Genomic DNA, 23,241 nt, shown 5'->3' on the forward strand with positions numbered 1-23,241 from the left:
AAAAGTCATTAAATCTCCCACAATGAATACAACCTCTTAGTATTAATCACCTCGTGGTGAAAATTTGTAGATTATATATAAAAAAAAAACTTTAAATATGTTATTTTTATCAAAGTTTTGCAAATTAAGTAAGAAAAGGATTCATTTTGTTATTTTAAAAATCCATTATCCTTTCATTTTGTAGATAAGAGGTGAATATTGTTGCAATATATTATAAAAATCAATTATTTTCCGAATCAATGAATTTACTAATCTCTTGACATACGACTTTATTTTTATGTAAAAAAAAAAAAAATCGGTGGATTAATGTCAATATTAATAATTAGTAAAGGAAAAAAGACCCTCCGGAACCGCCTTCGTTCATCGTCTGCGGATAACAGACAGAAGCCCCCCATACCTTGATTTTCCCGATGTAATTTAATCTCTATTGAACAAGAAGAACAAAGGTTGTGACTTTCTTTCTGTAGCACAAGCAGACCAAAGGTCTTTAAGCTGAGGAAGAAGCAGGGATGGCGATGCGGGAGCTTGTCACTGGTGGCGCCGCCTGTGCTGTGCCGGGCTCTTCTTCTTCATCTAATCCTTTCGGTGCTCTCGCCAACGTTCTCGTTGGTTCATCCTCCAAGACCCAGGTTTTCTGTTACTTTCTAAAGTCGGTCTTGAAGATTTTGGGGCATGATTGATTTTAGTCTGTTACTTTCAAGTTATCTGATAAAATTGGTTGATAGGACTGAGAAGTATTGCGTTGTGGGCAGCGTGGGTATTAATTGATTTATTATTGTTTATTATCCGACGGAAACCTATAAGACTTTCTCACGTGGATTGGATTTTGAAATTGAGATAGTTGAAATTTTTTATATTCTAACTGATAAACATTGTAACTCTGCAACCCGAGATTGTCTGCTAATGGATGTCAACCGTCCGTTGTTGAAAATATCACTGTGGTTTGGTTCTGTGTCTTGTGTTCTCTGGAACTGTTATACTTTCTTGATATACTTTCTTTTAGAACATTCCTTAATTTTGGTATATTTGATTTATGTTGCTAAACAGGAAAGGTTGCGAGAGATTCCCACATCAGCCACCACAGTTCCTGATGGCAATTTGTATGGGGGAGCGGGAGAGCCCCTTGCAGCTCTTCCTGGGTCAGAGCTCGAACATACCCTGCATCCTAATGCACAGGTTCACATTTTTATTTTCTATAGGTATGTGGTTTGTTGGTATACTGGATGAGCATCCCGTTATCTTCGTCTAGGGTGCAGAATTTCTACAAGGATTCCATCATGTGGATCAAAATAGATTTTCTGATGCTTGGGATGAGATACAAAGGCTTCCTCAAATTCCCCCTTTTCAGGGCGGTGGTGTAACCAACTTTCCTTTGGAGCGACCTCGGCTTCAATCTGATTTTAATGGTGAATTTGACATTTCTTTGCTACTGTTTTGGGGTCATCACGCTGATTGCCATTTTTTCTGTATCTTTTTTTCGTTTGTAAACAAAGATATCGAACTTTCCTGGGAAAGTGTCTTATCGCACATTTTTTCCAATTTTCCAACCTTCTCAAGTTTTCCCAGAACAATAGTGTTCATTTCAGATTTCTCATATTATTTCTGAAGTTCCTTGTGGTGGTCTAATTTTGATAAGCGATAACAATGTTTGAGCATGGTAGGACGATTATTTCCATTATTTTTCAAGTTGACTACCATTCAAGCAAGATGGTCTTGATTTTGGTTAACAAGTTCATTGCTATAAATTATAAATTATCCCAATTTTATTGATGATAAGTTTCGAATTCGTGACGAGCTATTATCTTTCAGGTCCACCTCAAAGAGTGTTGTCAAATTTTTTGCACTCATTTATTCACAGCAATAATGGAGTCGTACCTTTTCGTCCGGCTTCTCTTCCAGTGTTAGGATTGTCTGAAGGTGACAAGCGATGCATACGTGATCGTAGCAGTATCATGGCTCGCCATCTTTTTGCTGATAAGAGTGAAGACTTTATTTATGCACAGGTTATACTCGCAGCACATGTTATATTCGTAAATGGTTATTATTGATGAAGTTGTATGACATCATACAATAAAGTTACCATGTTTTGTTATTTATAGTAATTCAAAAAATTGTCATTCCATTTCAGTTGATTTTATTTTGCATCCTTTTCGTGCCGATTCCTCTTTGACTAGTCCAATTATAACTTACCAGTTTCTAATCACCCTCATTGTCGTGTGATATACATTATATCTTCATGGGCAATTATATACATCTGTTATCAGTGTAGCTGCATGACTTTTCTTTCGGGATTCCTGAAAATCGAATCAGTCCATTTAAACAAGTATATATATCCTCAATTTGTAGTGGAGTACCTACATAACTATAACGATGTGATTGTACAACATCAAATCAGAGAAAACAACTTTTTCACTGACATGAATCAGTGTCATTCATTTTGAAGGAGTGATTTCATTTGGGAGCCGTCTGGTACAAATTAACAATGATATCCCAGATCTATAAGTTTAATTTTTTTCTTTGCAGGTTAATGCTCTTTTATCTTCTTTAGAAATTGATTATGATACCAAGGCTAGAAGCCATGGGCCCGGGAGATTTTCAGAGATGGAGGAGTTTTGGAATGAGTCACAAGGTATGAAACCTCGGCTTCATCCCACAGATGGGTGGGTTACTGAATTCACTCAAAACCGAGCACATGATGATCCAAAGTTGTGGGTTGATTCATTTGAACGACAACATGGTGCCAGCGGTTGGGCATCTGAATTTGAGCATGTAAGCAAGTGATTCAGATTTTATTTCTTTCTTGCCAAATTGTTATCATTTGGTATTGACAATGGTAAAACGTGGCGAAGTTTTGAGTATATGATCCACAATCAATGCATTTTTCATTATTGGCCATCATTAATTTATAAAGATCGAGCATGTATTAAGTTTAAGCATGCTTCTATGAGCAAATTTCATTCTCTCCGAAATGGTGAATCATGATGGTTTCATTGGTAAACCTTCGTTCTCTCAGCTTGATATCTGTTTGTGGATGTTCTTTGTTGGTCTTCATCCCATGAAAGGAAAATTTGTATGCAAATCCTTTAATAAAAAGAATTCTATGTGCATGTTTTGTGTCGAAATAAGAAGATACAAAACCAAGATAAAAAATAAACACTTTCATCTGTCAGCTAATAAAGCGGTGTCCTTAACTCAGCGATGAGAACCGAAAATGGATTTCATTCCCTTGTTATTCCATGTAAATTTTCAGGAGCAGTTCCAAATAGCGGCAGTTGGTCCAACGAGAGTTTCAAATAGTTCTCTTTCAGCTGCGGTGGAGAAGTCTCGCATGCTGGCAAACACGTTAGCGCAAAATGGTGACCCTAAATTTCAGGTAATACTCTACAGTGAATGGAATTTAAGTACCGGGCATGGTTATTAATGAGTCCTGTTATCAATATTGTGTAGACCAATACTTGTGGAATTACATTCCTAACCTCGTCATTAAATCGACTGTAATGCTACCAAAATGAATGAGATATATATCAGAAGCTATAGCAAAAATGGGAACAGGCTGGCTTCATTACATAAGTCCTTTTTCAGTGAAATTGATACCTACTTGTTATGCCTTTTGGAATTGCACAGAATTCAAAGTTCCTCCAGTTTCTATCAAAGATGAGCCGTGGTGAAATGATTATTGAGGACAATCAAATCAAGCCTGCTGCATTTTCTTCTCCTGGAGATTGGGCAACCGAATATGAGCAACAACATAGGGGAGGCCAGTCATGGGCTGACCAGTTTGTGAATCAGCAGGTGAATACAGGCTTGATAAAGACATCACTAGCAAGCTTTTGGCTTATCTTTGTTGATTTTGTTCCTTATATGATTCAGTATGGGTGATGGTTGCCTCATTCTGTGTTAAGGCTGTTCAATCTTTCAACTCAACTCCGCTGATGTTAAAAAAAATGGGGAAACGTTTGAAAATTTGCTCTGATATGTGTGGATGTATGAGAGAGTACAAGAAAATTAAATACTGTGGTGATTATTGAAAAAGTAGAGGGGAAAAAGTATGCTTGTGTAATTATTTGAGTTGAATTGTTAAATGATGTGTTGGGTAAACCCAACCCCCCACCCCCAACCACCACCGCCGCCGCCGCCGCCACCACATACACACCTGGATGCAATTGCTTTATAGTGATGTACAGTTTTCATTTTCTGTATTGTGAATGTGGAGCGATAGTTTATATTAATATATGGGTTTCTGTGTTGTCTTCTTTAGCTTACACCTGGACCCAATAGCTGGGCTAATGAGTTTGCTTCTGAACATGGACATCATGGAGTGGAAGAGAATGAGTGGGCCAATGAATTTTCCAGGTTGAATGTCAATGACTGGTCCGAAGAATTTGAGCGTCAGATTGCTGATGGAACACTATATGATACTTCTGCGGATAATTGGGCAAATGCATATGATGAGTAAGTTCAATGTTGTTTTATAGAAGTTGGGGAGAAAGGCTAGCATTCCTGCATTTTTATCTGAATATATTTTAACTATAGTAGTCATGTGTTTCAAGGGATTTGGTTATTTCCCACAGTCAAATGGTCAATTGACTGCCGACTGTCAAACATGTGATGTAGAAAGAATCAATTGGTTGTACAGCATAAACGAGAATTTTATAGTTGAATGCCTTAGAGTGGTTTTATAATAAAATTGCTAACATATTGTTCTTTTTTCCCCTGATCCATCAAAGGTATCAACATCTTTATTTGAATCTGTAGTTGTGAATTTGCTAATGCATTTTGTCTTCTATATCATAAGTAGAGCAACCATTTCGTACTTGTGAATGCATTGTGTGGAATTGTTGGTTGTAATCCTCCTTTAGAAACATTCAGTGGAAGCAATGAAATTCATTATCTGATGTATGACAATATTCGTGCCTCCACATTACCTTGCTTGCTCACTGCATAGATGCTGAATGCTTGAGACCCTTGTTCTTTTTATGTGTCATGTGGTAACTTTTATTGAGCTGGGGTATCAACATCGAACTAAGCACGAAGAATGAAACCTTGAAGCAAACTGGCACAAGGAAAGAGCAAATGACCCAAACAGCATTCTAAGTTAAAAATATTCAAGTGCAACAGCATAAATTTGAGTTTAAATACCTTGAATAGTTTGCAATTGTTTTGATTTTGATGTTCAGGTACCTAAATGAACAATCAGCACTAAAGCTGAAATCAGAAACATCGAGGGGGGTATATGTTTTCTCTGATCTAAATCCATATGTTGGTCATCCTAATCCCTTAAAGGAAGGGCAGGAACTGTTTCGCAAGGGACTTTTAAGCGAGGCAGTTCTTGCTCTAGAGGCTGAGGTTCTAAAGAATCCTAACAATGCAGAGGGTTGGAGATTGCTTGGTATAACACATGCGGAGAATGATGATGATCAACAGGTCTTAGTTGTATTTAATTTACATTCCATTGCTCCTTTCCATTCACATTAATTTTAAATCTTGTTGTATTGCGGTGTTTTGTGGAGTTCTAAATCTTGCTATAGTTTTTCTTTTTTCTTGTTGTCAAGTTTCGCTAGGAGTTAGTCGGGGCCCAGAGCAACCTTTAGGCGGGGACTAGGGGGTTGTTAGACAGATTCTACGGTATCAACATGATAAGATAAAGTTTGGTGTGTTAGGGCGAGCCAACAAATCGTTTTTTCTTGTTGGACTTTGGTTCAGGGCCTATAAAAAAATTACTTTTAATTTTTTTAAATTGGGATTTTAAGAATAATTTAAAACCCAAAAAATAAAAGCCCAAATATAAATTTTAATTAATCCTAGGACCTTCTAGCTCCTAGGCGGCCGCCTAAGCGGATTTTAGAACACTACTTGCAGTATTTGCTTTCCTGCATATTTGATTCTTACAAAATGAAGTTTAGAGTAAATAATATCTGAGATTTTTCATCAACAATTTCTAAGTTGAACTTTGGATTTGAGGTGCTCATATATCCTCCTTGTCTCTTACAATAATCTCCTATTACAGGCTATTGCAGCCATGATGCGTGCACAGGAGGTTGATCCAACAAACTTGGAAGTACTACTCGCTCTTGGTGTGAGTCATACAAATGGTTGGTAATTTCCTCGGCGAAGAGATCAAATTTAACAAGAATGTGCCGCTATTTTTGTTTGTTACAGTACTATTGGCTGTATCTGTATTTGTCTATGGCTACATAATTTATAAGATCCCAATTTTTAGCCACTATTTTTTTTTCCACATACTTTTGTTCATTAATTTTCCAGAGTTGGAACAAGCAGCTGCATTGAAGTACTTGTACAGTTGGCTACGCCATCATCCTAAGTATGGGGTCATTGCCCCTCCGGATCAACCTGACAATCTTTATTATGCTGATGTAAGGGTAGTTGGGACTTCATCCCCTCCTCCATTCTGCAATATGTTCCCTATTTGCGTACTTGCATTTGACATAGGACGTCATCTGATGGTTTCGATTGGACTTGGTACAGGTGGCAAGGTTATTTAACGAGGCTTCTAAAATGTCACCCAATGATGCTGATGTGCATATTGTACTGGGTGTGATGTACAACTTGTCTAGAGAATATGAAAAAGCAATTGAAGCTTTTCAGACTGCTTTGAAACTCAAACCACAAGACTATTCGCTCTGGAATAAACTGGGTGCAACACAGGCCAATAGCGTCCAGAGTGCCGATGCTATTTTTGCTTACCAACAGGCAACTTTCATAAACTTCTTTTGTGTCCATTTATCTCAAGAAAATATAAGGTTGGACCATTCAGGTAGAATGTGGCTATTTATAATTACATCAGTGACCTACACAACCTTGTTATGTAGACAGAACTGCGGGCTCTAAGCCTCTAACTAAAACCTTCGTACCCGCCTGATTCAAATGCAAGTTAGTTGAGCTACTTTTATTCTGACATTGAAGATCCTTGTAATATGTAGCATTTTTGTAGCCTTTTTAAATGTTTATTCCATTGTCTGAGCTTAAATATTAAGGGGAAATTTGTAAAGAACCATAAGACGTGGGGACAATAAAGATTGGGATTTTCTTGAATTTTAGTGTTCTTCCTTCCAGCTCCCCACTTACCTGCTCTAGTGACTGCTTTTGTACTATTTATTCTCAAGTTTACCATTTGTCAGGCTCTAGATTTGAAGCCTAATTATGTGCGTGCATGGGCGAACATGGGTATCAGTTATGCCAATCAGGTATGATTCATCCTTGATGCTTTGAAATTTGATTGTGAATAGCACACAGACCATGAAGTGCATAAATTATGTGCTGTAAATTTTGAATGTCGCATGTCTTTTGAATGAGTAAAAAGCAAGATTAAAAATGAGCTTGGAAGTTTCATTCACGAGACTCTTGATGATGAATTATTGGGACACATGTTGTATAACATCCCCCTTATTCTTGACTTGGTTATAATGTTTACTTATAAAAAGTGAGGTGCTGAATTTCTTTTATCTTTTCACTTTGCTCTTAACATTAATGTTCTGGTTATTCCATTGACCTGCTTCTGCATATTTATCATAGACTAATCTACGTCGTGTGAAGATTTCACATGTCTTGCATCCATGACGCTAATTTTGATGATTAACTTTGCATAAAAATTTGCTGTGCCATTTGGACTCTTCGCCAACAATTTCTTCGCTTACAGGGTAGGTATGAGGATTCAATTTCTTATTATGTCCGGGCACTGTCAATGAATCCAAAGGCGGACAATGCCTGGCAATATTTGAGAATCTCGCTAAGGTACTTTGCACGATTGACACTACCAGTCTGTTGAATCCCCCTTTTTCAAATCGTGTCACATTCACGTTCTTGATTTTGCAGCTGTGCCTCACGGAATGATATGCTGGAAGCTTGCGATTCTAGAAACCTTGATATTCTCCAGAAAGAGTTTCCCCTATGATTGATATACATGTTAACCTATCGACGAAAAGGGTAATCCATTATTTCCCATGCCCTCCGAAGATCCCAGCTTTGTTTACAGCAACTTATAATCGTTATTTAACCTTTTATAGAGGTGGAAGATCCATTGGAGAAGATGGTTGCCGTGTAAAAATTTGACCGAAGTATTACGGATTTCTAACATTCCAAAACGTGTGACTAGGAGACGGAATAAACGAGTATTATTTGAAGTAATATAAGTATATGAATATGGGGCCAGTGTGTATTGGACCATTTTCAATTATATATACATACTAATAATATAGAATGCCTTTTCCCCAAAATGTCGTGGACTTGATCAATAATTACACGGGATTTTTTTCAGTTCTGTTTCTCGGATAAACTGAAGCTTTATTGTCCGTGGTTTGGCTTCCTTTTTCTGGTTGTTCTCACACACTTGAAGTTTACTTTCCCAGTAACTTTCCTTCACCGCATGTATTCGATTCAAATTCGAGGGAGAAAATACCATTTGATTAATATTATTTAAGAAACATGATCTAAACATATAGCAGATTTAGTGAAAAATAGGGATATGATAATGGGTCCGTCAACTTCTTAAAAGATTCAGATTCCTTCTATATCTCTCATCCGATAGCTGTACCTTTTCTTGTAAGATCGTGTGTGGAATCTCGCAAATACACCGTAGTTCCCTTGTTTGAAGTGTGGCATGGCAAAGTCAGACAAGAACCCTTTCATTGTACGCGTGAAATAATTGAAAAGCTGCTTCGCTTCACATGCATTTATTAAGATTGAGAAGTCTACCCTTTGTTGCCCATTTCAAAGTCCTTTTACAACCATAGGTCTTCGGATGCTCAAAAAGTTGCTTTCCATACAACAAAAATAAAACCATTAAATCTTTATAATACATTTTTTTTAATAGAAGTTTGATCCATCCCTAAAAAAAATTATAAAATGAATTTTATATTCTATATGTGAATGATGAAAACTACTAAGGCTATGGAGCGGAGCAAGGTTCGAGTTAAATCTCCTAGCGTCGGAAAATGACAAAATAAAAAGAGCAATAATTTACCCAAATAATAATAATGATAATAAGCAAATAAAAGGATAATGTATTCTTAAAAAAATAAAAAAGAACCATGTCAGAAAATGGTTGAAGGGAAAAAAGGGTGGATTATTGCTTAATTTTGTCGGCTATAAATATTTCCTTGTCCAATTCCAATCAGCATTGAATATTATTGGGGCCTATGGTCCATGCAACATTTATGGCCACTTCACTATTTAATTTGTTGAATTCTAACTAAATTATTATACACACACTACACTTCAGACGCATGCTTCAAGCTCTCTGATATTCGAAAATATATGAATTTTTCTCGAACCATTTTATTTCTTAATTTTTGTTCATTGATTTTCTAGTCCACCCCCTTCTGCTAGGGTGGGAAAAGGCTCGTCTGTTGGTTCGTATTTGTGCTTACTTTTTAAGAATAAGTGAAAAATATCCCAATCTTATTTATCCATTTTATTTTCAAGAATGAATATTATTTCCTTAATAAAGAAGTAGAAAGTGTGTACAATTAACCAAATTGTAAAAGATTTCTAATAAAATCACTTTGCTCAAAAGAAAATAATTTTAATTTAATTAATCAAATGCCCGAGAAAAATAAAGTTGATGCTCAAACAAGTTGAGAGTTCATTAGCAACAGACGGACAGAATGTATACAATCTATTTCCCTGCCAACAGTATATATATATAGTAACTCAGAAGTACATACAAAAGCGTACCTACCGAAATACCAAATTAAAGAGCCACCATGCTATGCTGTAAATCCCACACAATTTTCAGGACTTGAGAAAATCCAACAAGAAAAACAGACTCTGCACCATTAGGTGTTCAGAACCTGCATTTGGGGAAATTTTAACCGGCTCCAATATTGAAAGGCGAGACATGCCTGTTTCCTAGTGAATAATGTAGCTTTCTTGGGCGGTGTTTCATCACCATTTTCTCCAACTTGAGGATCGTCTGTCGAAAGATAAGAATCTGGGGAGACTGAGTAAACTGTTGGCTCGCGAAAAACCTTCCAGGGCTGACCATTCTTCATCCTCTGCGGTTGAAAGGCACTCAGCTAAGCTCCTCTTGGATTGAACGAGTGTTTTATCCGGAGGCTTCAGCTCTGCTTCCTCAATAACAGGCACAATCTCACTAGATTCTTTAGTTGTATCCGGAGGTTCAGCAAAAATAGCATGAGAAGTTGTGGCATCTGTATCCGAGATCTCGGGTTCCATTATCGTGAGAACAGTATCGGTTTCCTCTTCTGGAGTTCCTGGGAAATCGTTTTGTTCTTTTGGCGTGCTGGCTGCAGGCACATGTTCCAGGAAGAGACATACTACAGCACAGTCATCATTCTTCGATGTCGGGTACTTGAGTTTCCATGCCCTAGTCGCAGAGTCAACGAGAGCTCTGGCAGCTGTTCCACGACTTGGAGCTGAGGCAACTATGTCCACTGCTTCTTTATTTGAGAGGACATCCCACACCTGCATTAAAATCGGTAAAGCAAAGTCTGTACACCACCGAGGTTTCAGTTATAAATAAATGAGCAGTAACAGAAACGCACTCCATCAGTGGCAAGAATGACAAATTCATCTCTCTCAGTTATGTGGCGATGATAAACATCTGGCATGGAAATTAAACCAAAATCCTTCAAGCAGAAGTCTCCAAATGCTCTAGCCATTGCCAGGCCAGGGGAGTCGCTATTTGGTAACCATACTCGTGCGACTTCTGGTTCGTCTTGCAGCGCAAAAACCCTGCCTTTACATCTTTGGATCCTCGCAAATTCTCCTGAAAAATAAGAACCCGAAGCTTTAGTCTCAGTGCATATACATAAATAAACAGCGTTTGTGCAAGAAAGATGAGAAAAGGTTAGAATACTTGGAAGATTAGGTTTCAAGTCCACAGTCAACTGTAGAGCCACCAAACCATTGTCCTTGTCTCGAGTTGCTAATATCGCCCTCGAATCGCCAATGTTACCAATAACAAGATCCTGGCCCTGGATAATAATGTAAAATGAGTTGGGAACACCATCTACAGTCAAATTACAAGCAGACCGAACAAAGATCAGTCGAAAAGGTAGCATTCCCATGGTATAATCATGCCTCATAGACCAAAATTGCAATAATGTCATATCACAATTGTAGACCAAGAAAGAATTATCACGTGACCAGATGTCAGAAAAGCCACCAAATGTCACAGTGTAAGTGATTCGAAGACGATTTGTGGGTGTACTCGCCAGGTAACCCGCAACCCTCAACCCTACAGAGATAGATGTAGCGTAAAAACTGGAAGAAGATATGCAGCACGTTTCGTGTTTATGCAGTCTGTTATCCCAACTCAATAAACTAAATTAGCAAAAAAAAAAAAGAGAGAGATCTTCCTCAACCAGGCGGTCATGGTTCCCAGATGAAGAGTCATAATTTTAGAATAAACCCAATTATTGTAGATAGACTGGTATTGTCCTCTTTGCCATAGATTCAATTAACCACAGAATGGCTCATTTTTATCTGTTTTGAATTTTCTGAGCTCCAATTAAAGAAGCCCCGAATCATCTAGGTTACATGACATGTTATATTATACAAGCTTATAGAACTACGATTGTATAAAAACCAGCAAATTTCTGTCATGCCTCGCGGTAGGTGAAATCCATAGCAGACTGATCATTGCATTACTTCACAAGACATTAGTAACTAAATGGAGAAAAGTAAATAACAGCCCATTTACCTATTAAAACCACATCTTAACAAAGAGAAATACTAACAATGTACACTAAAGTATCGGTTGGCTACCTGCATTATCAACACCACTGCAGTTGAACCACTGCAAAAGCAATCAATAGTAGGATGCAATTTCAACTCCTTATCCATTAACCTGAAAGCCTTCAATATAGACTTCTTGAGCGGAATATGCATCTCTGGAATTTTTTCATTCTCCTCGGTCTCCAATGACTCGCAGCGATCATCATCCATGAAATCATCAAAACGCACCATTCCTTCCGGATATCCATTCTCGAGAGATGAATTTGGGTTGCTTTCAGACTTTGTATCCCATTGAGTACTCAGCAAAATCGGAAGAGCATCCCTCACTTTCCTTGCAACCATGTGACCATAAGGACCATGGCCATCAAACACGCCACAAAAAGTTGCATCTGCATTGCTTCCCGCGCAGAAATTCTACCGTATAAACAATCCAAGCAAGTCATAAACTGACCCAAATGTACAAGAACAACATCCATCATTCTTCAAAATAAAACACGATTTCATTCACAAAGATTATTATCAGGTGCATCTTCAACTACTACCAAATCCTAAAATTTTAAACGTACCAGAATAAATTATTACACCGATACATTCCTAAATCGGAGTTGAGGAAAACTAACCTCCCAAATTATCATGGCGTCTTGATTCGTTCCTTTCTTGCCTTGCTGAGTGTACAAGCTGGCAATTCGGGTCGCCCCGCTAGAAAACAGCCGCCCTGGTATTTGAAACAAGGCCCTTTCCGCCGAAACTAAGGCGGCAGCGGCAGATGTGCCGCCTCCACTAAACCTCCTTGTCAACGCACCCGAGCTATTCTTCTTCGACTTCGAGTCTAACCTCCCACCGCTATGATTTCCGGTCTCCCACCCAGTCCTTCTCCTCCCACAACTCGAAGAGTAACAAATACCCATTCACCCGCCACCAAAAATCCCCCCTTGTCAGATTCTTGGCACAAACTAGGAAAACCCAGAAAGCGTCCAACACAGGAGGCCGGAATCACGACCAGGAAACAAGGAAAGACGGTGAAAATAGGGAAATCCGGAGGAGAGAGGAGCGGTACAAGAGAGAGTGGCAAGACTCAGGTGAGTGAGGTATGAGTAGGTTTGGACATTATGACTTTTTAAACTATCTCTTCAGTTTGATAATAATTAAATTTTTGCTTAGGATACTGTTGTTTGAATTGAATCGTTGACAGTGAAGAAACGAGATTTAGTTGAAAAGCGCGTGAGCTGTAATAAATATATTATAAACCGTCGAGGAAGGAAGGAGGTGTCCACACACGTGCGAAAAATCGGATTCTTTACGGCCGTCTGCTTCGACCTTTACTTTTTCATGCTAAACCTTAAACCTTGGAAAAAGGATTCTTCCGGCAATTGCTTGAAATAATTATAAGTTCGATTCCATTAATGATTAAACAAATATTCATCGAAATTCTCCACTAACAAAATGCTGGTACCAGCGACGATTTTGCTTGTCATTAGAAATTTATTACCTATGGTTTCTTTCGCCGTATGCAATTAACTCATATGTGATAATAGCTTCAATTTCAAAAAAACTATTTGATAAGAGTGAGGTCGAGAAAGAAGACGAAGAAAGGAACCTCGCTAAAGGAAAGTGAGACAATCAAGTTTAAAGACTATGTAACCAATTTCATATGATTGAAAAGAAAGTAGAACAAACGGTTAATATTGGAGGATATTATCACATATTATAAATAAAACACAATTGTACTTGCACACATTCTACTCGACATAAACCAATACAAAATTCTCTCTTGTATCTTGAATTCTCTCTCGGCTTCTCACCTGATTCTAGGAGGCAAAATAGTTATTCTATAAATTTGGTGCTCTCGCTTAGAATCGGCATAATAAGAAAAAAAGATCTAGAAAATGATAATCATCGAATCAGTGTTACTAATAAAAAGTTAATAGAAAGTGGATTTGGCTACTTTCAGAGCAGCTTACAATAAGTTTCACCTTGAGCACAAGGTGTTTTTTTGGACAGGAAGGTAATGATATGAATGGGGTCGAGAAGGAAGAGGGAGAAAAGAACCTTACTAAAGAAAACGGGAAGCTCGAAGGAAGACGCCAAGCAAGTTTAAACACTACGTAACCAGTTTTAACTTTTATATAATTGAAAAGAAAGTAGTAAAAAAAGATGGTTACTATAGGAGGATATCATCAAATAAATAAGGCACGTAATTGTAATTGTACTTGTACATATTCAACTTGATATCAATATTAAATTCTCTATCGTATCTAAGAATGCAAGCTACCTCGAATGACGTCTATTCTCTCACTATCTGCCAAAATTTATGAAGGCCGACCTTTAAAATCACTAATGGGGTCTTGACAAATATGTGTTGATAACAAAGTACGCTACACAAAAGTCGATGGAAAAAAAGGAAAAGAGCAAATGACAACATGAAGAGTTTGAACAAAAACTGTAAAACAGAAAACAGACACCAAATTGATGCCAACTTAAGTAGCTCCGTCTAGAATATATATTATAATAATCATAATTGTAATTATAATATCAGCCGCCCCAAATAATCACGAGTTCTAGCTTTGTTTGCTCTGTTTGTTTACTTTTTGACATCCACAGATTATATCATATATGTGAGAAGAAATCTATAGTAACTTCTTTGAAAAAGAAAATGAAATGGAAAAGGCCTAATATAAATATACTGTATATATGGAATTGAGAATAAAAATATGAGTCCCCATCAAGATGATAATGCATGGGAGCCATATTCTTTGCATCTTTCTTCATTCTTGGTCAATATCAGAAGGCCACGCCACTTCGGAATTATTTCAATTTTTGTGCACAACACTTAAATGTCAGAATCTTTCTATGGGGCATATATATTAACGATATGAAATTAAATAATTATCCTTTTTTCCCTTGAGAATTTTATTTTTATTTTTTTTAAAAAAAAAACATCACTCATTGCAACACTAAATCATGATAATTGTCCTTATTTTGCATGCACATGCTTTTCTTGATCATCATGATGTTGCTGTGTACCTGAAATTGTATATATTCATTGGACAATATGTGAATCAATTCCTATATTTCAACCTATGTTATGATTATTATCACAGAACAACGCATATGATAATTGCATCAAGAGTTGTCAATCCATTTTTCCTTCCCATTCTATCCAAAAATATCTAAGAAATCTCAGCCATTTCATGCGATTTTACAGACTTATCATTCACTGTTAAAGAACCGTGAGTTTTCCCATATGAAAGCTTGCTTTTTGTTGCATATACACGCACCAAAGATGCACCTCGCCTCAGATTTAAATCTTGAAAAACCAACAAGATGGTATTTTTTAAATTAAATAATTGTTAAGAATGATAATCTTGACAGTTTTTCAGTAACTATGTAGCACTCATTGGATATATGTATAAGTATGTATATATCAAATGATACCTGATTATGGACAGGGATTATACAAACTACACAAAACCAAGCAGAGAGGAAAACGAATATATTTTCAAACAAAACAAAAAATGCCTTTCCATTTCAAAACTTTCCTACTAAATTACTCCTATCATGTACCGCAGTGAATGACATCGTAGCCTGTGAAGAAGGTGCAGAAGTAAAAGTCGAGTTATCCACAATGTCTGAGCTGGGGGAGTTGTAAGTTGAAGATATGTGATCAACTCCAGGTTTCGGCTTGGATTTGCTTCTAACCTTCAAATCCATGAAATCCGAGATTAAGCCCGGTTTTGTTATCTTATCAAGAACTCTTTTCTCACCAATAAGCATACGAACAACGGTTGACATTAAAGGACGAAGCTTGGTTGCGTCTTGTGTGCAGAGCAGACCAATTTTTAAGAACCTGCAAGCCTGTTCGGCATCAAAATCTCCATTGAGCGATGTGTCTACTAGTGTCACGAGCTTGTTTCTCTCATAAAGTTGCCATGCCTGAAACAAAAATTTTATAGTTATGCAAGCATGTGCATGAAAATTATAAGATGTTTCATCAAAAAGACTTTAGGATTTCTCATTTACTCATCAAACATTAGGCTGCAACATTATTCTGTTTTTTCGCAGTATGTAACACTATACCGGGAATTATAGTTGGTGATAATAACGTAATCAAAATCCTATAATATACACAATAATTCAAGCATCGTATTTCGATCATTGTATCACATAATCAGCCATACATATAGTAAGGATAATTATCACTTCCCAAAAATTCCCTCCAAAAAATTACTTAAATCTGCAACTAATGGAGTCACAATTCCTGTTTAGTTCTGTACGTAGTATAACGATTTAATCGTAACTTTCAGTTCTTGCAAATATAAAACTATAATAAATATCGGTTTGGATTAACCTCCAAACAAAATTCGCGAAAATATTTCGAAGAGCACTGAGCACACTAGCAGCAAACCAAACTGTGCAAGTGACTATTTGATGAAATCATACCCTTTCAAGGATGTACTGTTCCTCTGGGGGTAATCGTGTATTTGTATTGCATCTACCGCTGACTATTTCAATAAGCAGAACGCCAAAACTATAAACATCTGACTTACTTCTCAGCTGGCCTCTGATGGCATACTCTGGTGCTAAATAACCTCTGCAACAACAGACACAGATTCAAGTTAATTCGCTGTTCTGCACTCTCACATGAAAAGAAGACGGATTATATGAGCAGCCTACAATTGTAGTGATCACATTCTTATACGAATCTTATTTTGAAAAATTATCCAAGATACAAGCAGGAAAAGATGCACGAACGACTACTAGAAAACCAAAACCTTACAAGGTTCCTGCCACACGTGTACTGACATGAGACGTGTCCACAGGGATGAGCTTTGCCAGGCCGAAATCGGAAATTTTAGGGGTTAGATCCTTGTCAAGAAGGATGTTGCTTGCTTTGATATCTCGGTGAACAATTTGTGGTCTCACCTCCTCATGAAGATAGGCAAGTCCTCTAGCAATTCCAACGCAAATTTTAACTCGAGTGTGCCAGCTGAAGCGAATGCTGCTGCGACCTCCACCTAGAGCAGGAGAAATGACATTATCGGACCATTTTCATTCATGAAAAGTTCGAGAAAAGTAATTTTTATATAGCATTTTGCAATCAAGAACAAAAGAGGGAAGGAGAAATACCAAGAAGCGTTTGTGCGAGGCTGTTATTCTCGAGGTAGTTGTAAACAAGAATCCTTTCATTGCCATCCACACAACAACCATATAGCTTAACTAAATTTTCATGCTCTATATCTGAAATTACTTTAATTTCTGTCAAGAACTCCGATACTCCTTGTCTTGACCCAGAAGAGAGAACCTTTATAGCTGCCATCCGCCCATTTCTAAGCTTTCCCTGCTCGATATAGAATTTCTCAAATCAGCACTAAAAATGTATAACTGCTAAAATCTTTTATCATGAGACTAAAAAAATACTTCATTCACCTTAAAAACACATCCGAATCCACCTTCCCCGATTTTATTAGATGGACTAAAATCATTTGTAGCGGTCCTCAGCTCTTTGTATGAATAAAGAATAACATTGTGGACTTGTGAAAGCTCTGTGAAAAATTCAAATTGTTACAATCGCCAAAATCACTAAAGGACAAACAAGTTATTTATAATCCAAAGATCGAAACTTTTAAGTTTACCATCACCAAGCTCGTGGCGTCTGGTTATCAAACCCCTTCTTCTACCGCAAAAAGAGGAAAGACAGGTCATAACTCTAGTTATCAAATCCCTTCTCCTACAAGGAATCAAATGCCCCCCCTGCCATTTGAAACACAAATTATAATCACAATCAATACAGAAATCTTTGCGTAGCATACACAGCAACAGAAATGAGAGTGGAGCAACAATCTTTATGGAATATCGCGGAGGACCATAAATCTTCTTCATTTTTCAGAAACTTCACAAAGTTTTGAAATTTTAGGTGTTCGTAAACTGATCATGGAACTAAATAAAGAATGCCCCTGACTGTGAATTAAGCCATCGAAAACATGTAGTTAAACGGGACCGTGCAGATGACATTACACTTTAGGCAGGAAAATTTTAATGAAAAAACATCTAAGAAAGGAATCCAGAAAAGAACAAAAGATTGGGCAATTCGTTGCCAAGTACTTGAGCTACAATCATTAGCGGCAGTATCAAATGTATGATCGCCACCCGCAAAACAAACAAAATCCCAAGAACAGAGCTGCCCAGCAGAAAGAAAATTAATCCAGAAACCGAAACTCCAGAAGAACTAAAACAATATCAGAAAAAGGCACCTGAAAACCCCAGAAAACCAATCTGGAAATATCAGAAAGGGGAGCGGGGGATATCCAGGCAAATCGCTTCAAACTACAAAAAAAATATAAGACTAATCACAATAATAACAAGCAGAGGGATCTTGAATCTGGATTAGTAATGATAGTTCATCAAGAAATGCAAAAGGTCGAGGAACTTTAACGCCTGAAGAAAGTCTGGCGTATAAAAGTCAACCCCGATGACCAAATCGGTCGGGTTTCTTTTGGTCTTCGCTAGTTTTTTTTTATAAAATAAATAATATAATATATTAAAAAAGTTTGTGATAAAGTGGTGTTTCATTAGGAAGCGCCAAACGGCTTCTCTTTCTATTTAATTACTCATATATTTTGCTTTGCTGATTTTATATTTTTGTCATAATATTAATATACCCTAAAAAAGTACTAAAATTATAATAAAATAAAAATAGAAAACTAAGACTGAAATTTGAAAAAATATAATTGAAATAATGGTAATGAGACAATCTTAAATGATCAAATATTCAATTTTTCCGATTTAAGATTGGGTTAATACCATAATGCACGGTGGATTCTTGAAAAAGCCATCATAACTGATTTCACGCCGAACTATGCATAAAAGTCACCAATAATTAGTACAAAAATGACTAAATCGTGTAGGAAGACTGGCCTTGTTTTTTTTGCTTAATAAATAATGAAGTACGAGTCATCCCCTCCCCACTAGGAGTGAGCATCCGATCGATTCGGTTATCGACCTAACCGAATTAGTCATAATCGAATCGAACCGAAATATTTAGCCATAACCGAACCGACCGAATTAATTTTCATAACCGATGAAAACCGAACCGAATTAAAATCGGAAACCGATTGGTTTTTTTAAAAAAAAAATTGATTTAACTTCAATTATATATGTAATTTTTCTTGAACACTACGTTCTACAAAAAAACATAAAAACATAAAATCACACACATAAAAAATGTATAAGTTTTGTTTGAACACAATTAATCCATATTATATCGATTTTAAAATTAAAAATTAAAAAATATATAAAAATTGATAAATAATAAGAACTTATTAAATAATAGTATTTATTATATCGGTTAATTCGGTTAACCGATTTCATAATTTTGAAAACCGTAACCGAACCGAATTAACCATTATAACTGATTTTTTTATTTTTAATTTGAAAACAGAATTTCCGAAATAACAGAATTGAATTTCCGAATTGACTCGGTTCGATCGATTAATTCGATTTAATTGAAATCTTGCTCACCCCTACTCCCCCCACTCCATATTAAAACTTTGCTCCCATTGGGCTTATTCGATTCCACCCATTCACTACTAGGCCCAAGAGTAATAAATTTCTTTATGATACTCAAGCTAAATATTAGGCCCAATAATAAAAGTAGCCCAAACAAAAACCTCGATTCATCTTTACCACGTTAAGTAGTAGCATTTACTTAATCGTTCCCTATCTTTAAGTTCCAATCTTAACCCCACTGTCTCGCAAGTGACGTTAAAGGATAAAACTTAGTTCGTTGTATTTTGTTTATATATAATAGTCGAGAAACAAGTAGGACTCGTCCTTACCTCTAGACCAAGGGATATATTCTTGGCTCTCTATTTAGGCCAAGTTTGATAGTTTTGGTTTCATATATTAAACTCATTTTCAAAAAAGTGAAAAATATACGTACCACTGATCATAATGGTAGCATTAATTTTTAGTTTTCACAAGAAAAATAAACGTAAATGGCATGCATTATCACATGTATTAATTCCACCAAGAATAAAATATTACATTATCGTTATCAGCAGAAGAGAAAAGAAAGTGGACAGACTAAGAACTCTGAATCAAGACCGCATTAATTTTGAATGCCAACCGTCAGATTATTAGGAGACAAGAAAATCGTCCCATTGTGGCAGGTTTTCATTAAAAATGTGTGGAAATTAAATTAAAAAAGAAATAGCAAGTAAACAAGAAAGACAGGAAACTCAGATAGCTACCATACAGAGACTGGATAGCGTGATTGCAATGTAACCATGACCGCGTTGTTTGGGGGGAAAAAGACCTCAACTATTTAAATCAATCATACCTGTGTGTGTATATATATATATATACGAGCGCGTCGTGACACATAACACTTAGAATTTTTTTTTAGTGACAACTTTGTATCAAGTATTTTATATAATTCGTGATATATAAATATTTTTTTATTGAAATATGGATGACTTTTAATAGTTTTATAAAATTTCCCTATATTATAAATTTATAATGCAAATTTTTTTTACTCTTTTCAGAAATTTTCTTTCAACTATTTTTTCTGAATAAAATTCCCCATCCATTATTTAAAAAACATTTAAATATTCATGTATGACTGATTTATCTTGAAAAAAATTATATTAGATTTCAATTTTTTTAGTGTAAATAAATTGGAAATTCTCAAGTCATAATTTTTTAAAAAGAAAAAGACTAAAAATTGAAGGGCAAAAGTGCCAGAGAGTGCATGAATTGAATGAAACTCCTCGAGCAACACCGAATCGAATTAATATATGGTAAAAACTTGTGTGAGACGGTCTCACGGGTTGTATATCGGTAGAGTTGACCCGTCTCACAGATAAAGATTCGTGAGACTGTCTCACAAGAGACCTACTCTTAATATATAATGTAATAATAGCAACAAAGTAAAATATATAATATGAGAAAGATTGTAATGTTAAAATTATAAGATCTTATAATAAAAATATATATAATATTTAAATATAATTAGATTTTTTTAATATGATAAATATCAGAGTAGTTAACTCTGTTGTTTTATATGTGGAGTACTAAATTTTGTAAGGAAAACTCATGTGATTTTATCAGTGGAAAGGGGCACAAAACATATAAATTTGTCATAAATAAACATCTTATCAATCATGTTGTGTCAGTATTTTTATCTTTATTTGACTCTAGATATTTTAATAGACAAACCAATATATATGTCAAATTCAATTATATTAAATATATCAAAATTATAACGTAATATTTGGTTTTTACTTGTTACATATACTTTATTTTTATTGATATAACGTGAAATATTATATCCTTATTAATTAATTTCATAAGAATCTTTCCATTTTCACATTTTCAAGCATAACCAAACATTACATTAATTCAAATTTCATCGTTTAAAAAATCTGCTTAATTATTATATAATATTTTAATGAAAATATCATATCATAAAATGTTAAAACCTATTGTATTTTGATAACCATCCACAAAACAAAAATTCAAACACAATTTAGCAATACTTACTAAATAAATCTTAAGCAATTTGATAGTATAAGTAATCTACTTAAATAATATTTTAAACACTTGGCTTTATCTCCCAAAAACATATCTCAAACTCCAAGTTATTAAGTTGCATAACATTTTATTTCAATACTTTTAAATGGTCTTTGGCATTTCACCAATTCACCTTGTGTAAATCGAAGCAGTCCTGGCTCAAATCCCTGAACTCCTGGAGCATACATCCAAAAAATACCACCAAACAGAAAAAGAAAAAAAAATACAGAAAACTTTAAGCCTTTCCCAATTCAAATTCGACTGTAAAAAATAAATAAAAAATAAAAAAAATCAAATTCCAACACAATATCCAATGCTTTGTTTTCTGCACTAAATATAGATTTTAGTTTGAACCAGTCAAACTAAATATCACATCCTAAACATTTGTACCAATCCTCATGCTGGATTTTACTACAATTTTATCCAAATTTTTAATGATATTGCCACGATGACATGATATAACTGTTTTTCTTTTATTTAAATGTAGGCAAAAATTTATGTGAGACGGTCTTACGGGTCATATTTGTGAGACGAATATTTTATTTGGGTCATCCATTAAAAAGTATTATTTTTTATGCTAAGGCTGCGTTTGGTTGGAAGGATAGGATAAACTAATGATTAGTACGTAAATGATAAAGAAAATGATTTTGGTAGGATTATAATATATGGTGTAAAATAATATTATGTTTGGTAAGATTTTTAAATGTAGGATAATTTTGAATTTTTGGATGAAAAGACGAAATTGCCCTTCCCCTTCGCGACGGCGGCGGCCGATCGGAAATGGTGGCAGTTTCCGGAAAATTAGCGACGGATTTTAAAAACCGTCGCTAATAGCGACGGTTTTTAAGAAACCGTCGCCGATCTGGTTTTGAATTATTTTACTTACTAAAAAATTTGACATTTAGCGACAGTTTGAAAAAAACCGTCGCTATTTGCGACGGTTTGTAACAGCTGTCGGCCGGCGGTCCATCGCCTGTCGGCCGGTGCTCGGCCGCGGTTGGCGGTCCGTCGGCGGTCGACCGGTGGTCGGCCGGCGGCGGTTGTGGAGGCGGCAGTCGGTGGCGGGAAGTGGTGGTAAGTTTGATTTTAGGCGGGAAGTGGTGGTGAGTTTGAATTTAGGAGAAGGGTAAAATTGGAAAAATAGGAGGTATTAAAAGTGAGATAAATAATCCTAGGGGGTGATGAGGTATTATTTTAACCTACCTAATATAACCTAATCATTCACAGGAGGGATTGACTTGGTTAAATAATCACCCCAACCAAACACCGGATAGAGTAGGATAAAATTATCTATCCTACCCAATCACCCCAACCAAACGTTACTTAAGAGTATTACTTTTTATTGTGAATATGAGTAGGGTTGACCCGTCTCACGGATCATTCTCACATGAGATCCGCTCTTAAATATATACCTCCAAAACTTTAGACCTCTACATATATTCAACTAGCGTATTAAAAATATATGTTCCTACACACACATATATACGTATATCTATATATAGACGTTTGATTATATAGATATATATTTTAAAAAAAACGCACACTAGTGTGTGCCTGTGTGTGTGAGTAAAACGAAAGTAGACAAAAGAATCCAGCGAGTAATTGGGACACTAATTTGCAGAATCACGTTCTTTACTGATTCCTGGATGGCAGAATCCCAAAATATATATATTTATTCTAAAAATATTTCATGTTAGTAATAATTACTTAACTATGTAATATAATGTTCACGGGAAGAAGATTTACTGTACATGACAAATAAAGAAATTGCATCTCGATGCTAAAATTGAGGCTGCTTTGTTGTTTTTAGGCAACCACCATGTGCAAATGGATGCAAGAGATAGCATATATTTTAAAATGATGGCCTAGTTAATCTTGATTTTGCTGTTCTAATTAAAAGTTGTCGTGATCGGTCGATCGGAGACAGATATGTCCTATTTTGAGAATAATTAA

At 35.9% G+C, this 23,241-nt stretch overlaps 3 protein-coding genes across 5 annotated transcripts; 1 reads left to right on the plus strand and 2 right to left on the minus strand.

The window, feature by feature from the left end:
• The first annotated feature begins 317 nt into the window (after positions 1-317).
• LOC140811546 (peroxisome biogenesis protein 5-like) lies at positions 318-8,274 on the plus strand. Its single transcript, XM_073169487.1, has 16 exons — positions 318-629; positions 1,048-1,176; positions 1,250-1,406; positions 1,810-2,003; positions 2,524-2,769; positions 3,251-3,373; positions 3,625-3,792; positions 4,259-4,452; positions 5,178-5,424; positions 6,008-6,092; positions 6,265-6,374; positions 6,487-6,711; positions 7,140-7,205; positions 7,658-7,752; positions 7,834-7,944; positions 8,025-8,274. The coding sequence occupies exons 1-15, from the start codon at positions 510-512 to the stop codon at positions 7,910-7,912; spliced, it is 2,238 nt and encodes a 745-aa protein (XP_073025588.1). The 5' UTR covers positions 318-509; the 3' UTR covers positions 7,913-7,944; positions 8,025-8,274.
• Positions 8,275-9,891: 1,617 nt separating this feature from the next.
• Positions 9,892-12,920, minus strand: LOC140811643 (probable protein phosphatase 2C 6). Of its 2 annotated transcripts, XM_073169666.1 has the most exons (5): positions 12,339-12,916; positions 11,749-12,132; positions 10,838-10,955; positions 10,524-10,747; positions 9,892-10,443 (listed from the first exon to the last, which is right to left on the minus strand). In XM_073169666.1, exons 1-5 carry the CDS (start codon positions 12,624-12,626, stop codon positions 9,904-9,906), a joined length of 1,554 nt encoding a protein of 517 aa, XP_073025767.1. In that variant the 5' UTR covers positions 12,627-12,916; the 3' UTR covers positions 9,892-9,903. The 2 variants fall into 2 exon arrangements, with proteins under 2 accessions (XP_073025767.1, XP_073025766.1); XM_073169665.1 differs by having other exon boundaries at positions 10,524-10,955; positions 12,339-12,920.
• A 2,200-nt stretch (positions 12,921-15,120) lies between these two features.
• Positions 15,121-18,216, minus strand: LOC140812677 (cold-responsive protein kinase 1-like). Of its 2 annotated transcripts, none has more exons than XM_073171015.1 (7): positions 17,970-18,216; positions 17,352-17,469; positions 17,146-17,261; positions 16,846-17,056; positions 16,496-16,733; positions 16,159-16,309; positions 15,121-15,573 (listed from the first exon to the last, which is right to left on the minus strand). In XM_073171015.1, the coding sequence occupies exons 2-7, from the start codon at positions 17,419-17,421 to the stop codon at positions 15,247-15,249; spliced, it is 1,113 nt and encodes a 370-aa protein (XP_073027116.1). In that variant the 5' UTR covers positions 17,422-17,469; positions 17,970-18,216; the 3' UTR covers positions 15,121-15,246. The 2 variants fall into 2 exon arrangements, with proteins under 2 accessions (XP_073027116.1, XP_073027115.1); XM_073171014.1 differs by having other exon boundaries at positions 15,121-15,651.
• Between the last annotated feature and the right edge of the window lie 5,025 nt (positions 18,217-23,241).

The sequence above is a fragment of the Primulina eburnea genome, chromosome 14, assembly GCF_022965805.1.
Source record: "Primulina eburnea isolate SZY01 chromosome 14, ASM2296580v1, whole genome shotgun sequence".
Taxonomy (NCBI): Eukaryota; Viridiplantae; Streptophyta; class Magnoliopsida; order Lamiales; family Gesneriaceae; genus Primulina; species Primulina eburnea.